General features: G+C 37.5%; 1 protein-coding gene across 2 annotated transcripts; it reads left to right on the forward strand.

Moving 5' to 3' along the window:
• Positions 1-480: 480 nt before the first annotated feature.
• LOC119118359 (endoribonuclease ZC3H12A-like) lies at positions 481-7337 on the forward strand. Of its 2 annotated transcripts, XM_037245316.1 has the most exons (7): positions 487-586; positions 1214-1307; positions 1412-1784; positions 3606-3745; positions 4552-4786; positions 4866-4972; positions 5218-7337. In XM_037245316.1, exons 2-7 carry the CDS (start codon positions 1262-1264, stop codon positions 6036-6038), a joined length of 1722 nt encoding a protein of 573 aa, XP_037101211.1. In that variant the 5' UTR covers positions 487-586; positions 1214-1261; the 3' UTR covers positions 6039-7337. The 2 variants fall into 2 exon arrangements, with proteins under 2 accessions (XP_037101212.1, XP_037101211.1); XM_037245317.1 differs by lacking the exon at positions 1214-1307 and having other exon boundaries at positions 481-586.
• The last annotated feature ends 137 nt before the right edge of the window (positions 7338-7474 follow it).

A 7474-nucleotide genomic window follows, 5' to 3' on the forward strand; every position in this document is an offset into this window, starting at 1 on the left:
TCATCTTCTGCCCCAAATTTAAAAATTCTGAAGGGGGTGACAGGGTTCATAGAGTCTACCTAGCAAAAGTAGCTATGGCAAACATCACAAACATGACCATAAAAAATATTTTTTATCAGCTTTGCCATGTTTACTTGGTCACTAAAATTAAGCATTTTTATTGGGCTGATTTATGAAACTGATTAATTTAATAAAAATTTTAAAAAAAGAAGTGTTTTGAAATGGGAATCTCCAGTGACTCTGTGATATTATTTTGTTATGGTTTCATTTTGAAAGAAAAAGTAGGTGAGTCCAAGCTTTTTTTTCCAGATACTAACATATGAACAACTTTTTAGCAAACATTGATCGCACTCTCACCAGGAAGAGCTCAAAAGGAAAATAAACCCCTCTGGCTGCGAGTCCGGACAAGGAAATGAGTGCAAATTTACTTTTTTTTTTTTTTTCTTCTCCTGCTCTCAGCAGCTACTTCCTTCTATGAGTAATAAGAGTTGCTCACAATGACAGCTGCATTGCTCAGAGCACTGAAACACAGCAAACCATAGAGACGCTCCAAATCAACTCTGTGATCCGGCTTATGTCCTCATATGTAAGTACTTCACAAGAATCCACTTTAAAATGTTCAATGGAATTAAGTGAAACTTCAGGGCTTGTCATTGTTCTGAGTTTGGGTTATGTGTTGTTTACAGCTGACGATGACTTAGAAAAGGAATTTGAGTTCAATTCTGACTGGGTCTGGACTTTTTCATAGAATGTCTGGATTTGTTTAGGAGTAGAAAAGTTAAAAATGCTTCTTGATATATGAAATAACACAAAGAATAAAGTCCCTGTAAAAAAAAAAAAAAAAAAGTTCATGACAGAACACCTGAGACGTTGATGGCAATGTTTTGTTTGGATGACAAGAACAGGGAGTTGTTTTTCTGTTTGTGTTGAGATTAAGTTTAGTCCTCAAACTGCATGACTGCGTGTGTTGTTTTTACACAAATACCAGCCAACGACCTCATACCAGTACAAAATCTGCACATAACATCAGTGAATGCTCAACAGCCTGCTGAATGTGACTACTTGTTTTACTTAAGTATTTTTTAGAGTAGGGTTTGGAATCTGAATTTTGTTAATTGCACTGTCAATGCAATATTTATTTCTGGCTGATACCAGGCTCTCAGTATCCAATTGGAGGAATGTATCTGTGTTTGTTTTTTTGTTTTTTTATCAGAAAAGCAAATCAAAGCAACTTGAATGACTTAAGAGAAGAATCTCAAGAATGTCGATGTTCGCTGCACACCTGTATCAGTTCCATCTTTTCACGAGTCAGTCTGCAAAACTTCCTCTGATGTCTGTCACAGTTACTGTCATGAGATTGAGGTGGAGACAGAAACTTCCCCTATTCACTTTCAACTGTTTCAAAACATAGGCCGATCGCCATGGAGATGCAGATCAAGTATGCATAGAAGGGTTCCAGCAGTCCAAGAAGATTTCAACACCTCCTTGAACCGTGCCATGGATCACCGAAAGCAGCACGCCAAAGTGGAGCGTTTTCTCAAACTGGGTTACTCCCGCGAGGACATTGACAGGGTGCTGAAAAGTCTCCATCATGACGCCCAGACGAACGACATTCTAGAAGAGCTAATCAAGACGGCAAACATTCGCAGTGACAAAAGCATCCCAAGCAGCCCTAAACTGGTGTCAAGAGGTTGCAACCCCTCACCCACCAAACCACCACCAGACAAAAAAAGTGCTTTTGCCTTCAGACCAGTAGTTGTTGATGGAAGCAATGTTGCCATGAGGTGAGTCAGCAACCTATATATATATATATATATGTGTGTATATATATATTTATATTTATTTCATGTTACATATGTACATATACGTATATAGATAAAATTAGAATAGAATAGAATAGAATAGAATAGATCTTTATTGTCATTGTCACACATGTACAACACATATATTTTTATATATATATATATATAATATATGTGTATTTATATATATATATATATATATATATATATATATATATAACAAAATAAAATATTATGTATATATATATATATATATATATATAATAAAATAGAATATGATTTTTTTTATTTATATATATTTATATATATATTTCAGTAGGTACTTTTTGGTTTGTTGTTTCAGTTCATATAGCCAACCTCACTTCCTCTTCAAACTAGCAGGAAGTGAAAACGTGTTGTTCGTTTCTCTTTTTTTTTTCAAGCGCCTTCATAGGGCAAAGTGTCACTGACTGGTAAACATGTCACACAACGTTTGTAACAATTGTGTCTGTTTGATCAACATTAGCCCACAAGGAAGTTGGTGGTTAAGAAGGACCAAATTGTTCTCAGTCACACCTTTAAGCTTACCTGACTTATTTATGATAAGGAGGAACGAATTCAATTGAAAGTATTTCGAAAGTTTGAAGTACTTTAAAAAAAGGCCTTACTGTATATGGTCATTTAAAAATCAAACAAAAAACCCTTACTATACATAAAAATTAAAAATCACGCCTCATTATAAATGATCATCTTAAATGGTCAACATTTTTTTATCAAAAACAGCCTCAGGGGTGTCAAACTAGTTTTTTTGGCGGGCCGCATTGCAGTCATAGCTTCTTTCGGAGGGCCATTATGACTCAACCCAAATAAATGTATGAGCACCTCATATTATATACAGTCAAAGCTACAAAACAAACTGACACATAACTCGTTTTCAAATCAGACGAGTTGTTTGAAACCCTAACCCAGAACTCCAGTCCTCAGGGGCCGCGTTCCAATATGTTTTCCAAGTTACCCTCGTTAAACACACCTGAGTGAAAAGATCGGTTCGTTTTCACGTTCTGTAGGAGCCTAACCTTTCACACAGGTCCACTTAATGAGGGAATCTTGGAAAACATGTTGGAATGCGGCCCCCGAGAACTGGAGTGCGACACCGCTGCCTCATACAGTAAAAGCTACAAAAAAAACTGACAAATAACTCGTTTTCAAATCAGACAAGTAAAAACTGGTCAAATATTTTAAAAAAAAGATATTAAAAGTGAAGACAATTTGCAATTCTAGTTAAAAAAGTTAATCATTTGGTGATCTAACCCCCCAATTCCAACCCTTAATGCTGAGTGCCAAGAAGAGAGGCAACGGGTCCCATTTTTATAGTCTTTGGTATGACCCGGCTGGGGTTTGAACCTACAACCTTCCAGTCTCAGGGCAGACACTCTACCACTAGGCCACGAATTTGATGCACAATTTGTCTTCGCGGGCCACATAAAATGATGTGGTGGGCCTTATCTGGCCCCCGGGCCTTGAGTTTGACATTTGTGCTATACATGGTCATTTTTTTAAAAGCCTAACTATGACCTTTACGATACATGGTCATTATTTCAAAAGCCTTACTACATGGTCATTTTTGTAAAAAAAAAAAAAAACATTTAAATATTTTTCCCATTGTTTCCTTTGGCTGCACATCGTCAGTATTTATTTACAGGTATTTTGCAGAAGTGTCACTGTTGAGCTGCCTATTTCTTTATAAAAAGAGGAAGTTTATTTGTAACATGGTCAGCTGGACAGTTTTTGTTGACTTGTGTATGCATGCGTGTGTGTGTGCAGCCATGGAGACAAGAAGGTGTTCTCATGTCAGGGCCTCCAGATGGCAGTGAACTGGTTTTGGGAAAAGGGACTGCGGGACATCACTGTGTTCATTCCCATGTGGAGGAAGGAGCAGCCGCGGCCCGAGGCCCCTATTACAGGTAATCACATGACCCGTCATTGCAACAAGACACAGCCGGTTTTAAAAGGAAGAATTTTCAAGCATGACTGCACCCACCTGGGAAGTCAAAACAATACAAACTTCACTCGCGTGATTCCCCACATTAACAGCAGAATCATTTTATCAAACATTTTATCACTGTTTCGCAGTATCTCCAAAACCAGCACTTTTCAAGAAGCACCCCGTTAAAAATTTGTTAAATTGTCAACACTTTATATTGGTCAATAATTTGCAGATAAATAAATAGAATAATGAATTTAAAAATAAATAAGTAAAGAAAGAAAGAAAGAAAGAAAGAAAGAAAGAAAGAAAGAAAGAAAGAAATGAATAAATGAATAAATGAATAAATGAATAAATGAATAAATGAATAAATAAATAAGACATGAAGTGCTCAGTTGTATTGAGTTGTGAAAAAAAATGTGTAATTGACCAAATTTGGATGTAAAGCGGTAGACTGTGTTGGTATTTGATGTTGTCTATTTGTGGTTTTGCCTCTCCTTTAATAGATGTCATTATTTAATTACAAGGTGCCTCGTCTAATTGAGGGAAAAAAATGGCGCTAAAAATAGGCACCTGCTTTCTTAACACAGAGGGACATTCTATTCTATGTATTATCTATTTTAATTTTATCTATTCATTCTATTCATTTTTTGGGGGGGTGATTATTCAATATTTGTTTTCTTAAAAAATCGAGAGAAAGGATGTAGGAAATAATATTTTTGATATTTCTCCCTGTTGAAAAACATCCCATAGAAATATGATTTTCGGCTCTTCTGTGCTTGACAGATCAACACATCCTCCACGAGCTAGAGAGGAGGAAGATCTTAGTGTACACGCCATCCCGTAGCGTTAACGGCAAGAGGGTGGTGTGCTACGATGACCGCTACATTGTGAGGCTGGCTCACGACATAGACGGCATCATCGTGTCCAACGACAACTACCGTGACCTTCAGATGGAGAATCCACAATGGAAAAAATTCATTGAGGAGAGGCTGCTGATGTACACTTTTGCTAATGACAAGTAAGACAAATACTTTTTTCTCATACAACATTGTCAAGTGAATCTGTCAGCTATTAACAATTCTTTTGCACTTCTACAGGTTTATGCCTCCAGATGATCCTTTGGGTAGAAGCGGACCTACCATTGATGATTTTCTACGAAAGAAGCCCAAAAATGTAGAGAACAAACTGCAACACTGCCCTTATGGTTGGTTGATTAAATATTCTATACATTTGCAAATATTTACTTTGGAACACACTAACCTTTTTTTCTCCGCCATGTCAATTATTGTTATTGAGGGGAATTGACAAAACAAGATATTAATAAAAATAATCATTACAATATTACGGAGGGTCAAAGGTTGTGTACTTAAATAAATAATAAAACTGAAAATAAACAGTCCTACTTTTCAAATGTCACACTCAGGGCTGATATTAATTCTTTCTTTTCAGGGAAAAAGTGTACATACGGTGTGAAGTGCAAGTTCTACCATCCAGAGAGGACCAACCAATCACAGCTGTCTGTAGCTGATGAGCTCAGAGACCGAGCGAAGACATCAAGCTACAAGCCAGCCTCGCAAGACACACTTACTCACACATACAAACCCTCCACCAACACCGACGAGCTTCTGAACATTGACCACTATCACAAAGACGGCAGCAGCCCATGGGGTCCACCAAACCTTCCGGCCTGGTCGAGCGCAGAAGCGGATGAGGCTTTTGGCTCATTGGACAGCTGGATGTCCAAACTCTACATCATGGATGGTCCCCCCAACATGAGCAGACCCCCGTACAGCAACAGCAGCGGGATGGGCAGCTGCAGCCTGAGCCACGACGACTATTCCCTCTCGGGGTCGCACAGTGGCACCAATCGAGAGTTTGCAGGATCTTTCTATGTTCCTCATAATAACTGCGAGATGTCTGCATGTGCCCATTGTGGTCACTATCAGGCAGAGGTGCCCCCAAGCGCCTACCCCCCACTGTGGGCATCATGTCCGGCTGTGCCCTTACATCAGCAGGAGGGTGCCTTAGGCTTTTCGGAGAATCACTACTTCAGGCAACTCGCGCACAGGCAGAGCCAAAGCCTGCCCAAGGACGCGTGGGTCCTTGGTAGCCAATCCAGCGAGGTGCGCAACGAGATGAGGAATAAGCTGAGCACGCTCTATCCCAAGGACGCAGTTGACGGAGTCATGAACGCCTACCCGCATGTGTCAGAGGTGTCCGAACTGATCTCCCTGATCCAGAGCTACAGGAGTAGTCATATTGCCCTCTGATTTCAGAAGCAAATTTTTGTTTTGGAAAAAAAAAAAAAAATCTCACATTTGTTTGAAATTCAAATCAGTTTTCCCATAGGAAACAATGGAAATCTACTCAACCCATTTCAGGGTCAGACTGTCGCTTTAACAAAACCTTTATTAATGAACAGGTAATGTTTGTAAAGAAGTGGATTTTTTATTATCATGTAAAAAGTAACTTATCGCTTAAAACAAACTGGGAATGCCATTTGAGCCTTTGATATTTTTTATATCCATGTATTAGTATGCTTAGTACTGGAGTAATTGGGTCCACGGTAATTATCATGAATAAAAAACAATAAAATGACTTAAACCAAAATTGATAGAAACAACATAAACGAAATTGCTTTTACTCATTCACTGCCAGCCCAGTTGAAATCAATGTTTTACGTCTATAGCCGTCAATGGCAGTGAATGGGCTACAGCTTACATTTATAAAATTAACTCAAACTAGCTGCAGTCGTAGCAAAAACCTTCATTCTTCTCTTTGTCAATTAATATCATGCATAAGCTTTTGGGGTTTATTTTATTTATTTATTTATTTAGGGTACTGATGTATGTAGATTTCGAATTAGAGTTTACAATATACTTAATAACCCAATTTGGGTTAGGGAAGTTGGCTCAATTTGACCGTGGAAGTTAAAGCAACAATTTGTTGGGTTGCTTTTGACCACGGAAGTTAAAGCAACAATTTGTTGGGTTGCTTTTTTTGCAAAACAACTCAAAGTTGGGTCAAATTGACCCGACTTCCTGCGTTGGTTACATTTTTAACCCAGCAGTTTTAATGATGTAGATATAAAAAAAAACAACTAATCCTAAAACTAATAAAACGAACAATTATGGTGTGCAAGGAGACAATTAAAATTAGTTCAAAATAAATAAATAAGATAAATAATAAAAAAAGTAGTTGAATAGGTTAAAATAGTATGGCAATCATTATATCAATTTGCTCAATTGTCTTACGAGTGAAGACCCATGAGTGTACTGGTACATGGATCTCAATCTGTATAATGAATAAACGCTCAAATGTTCTCTCGCATTGCTCACATATGCTCTTATTTTTGGTATCATTCAGAAGAAAAAAAAAATCATATTTCTTTGCTTTTTAAAAAGTGTAAATGTGCAATGCACTGTGTCCAGGACACGCTACTTACTGTAGCACAGACATTTTAAATTGAAGCAGCAAGTGTTGTTTTCTCATGTTGCCTCAAAGTGAGGAAGGCTATATTACTGTATCGGTATCATGTTGTTTAAAATAAATACAAGCATTTAAATCAGTCATTTTTGTTCAGTTCTTGTCAACTACAATGCAAAACGTAGACTGAAGTTAGATATTTCCTTTCAATATTATTCTGTCAGACAGCAAATTGAATGTCACTAATTACAAAACAGGTTTTGGCTGAATCAAATTGATC

The sequence above is a fragment of the Syngnathus acus genome, chromosome 24, assembly GCF_901709675.1.
Source record: "Syngnathus acus chromosome 24, fSynAcu1.2, whole genome shotgun sequence".
NCBI lineage: Eukaryota > Metazoa > Chordata > Actinopteri > Syngnathiformes > Syngnathidae > Syngnathus > Syngnathus acus.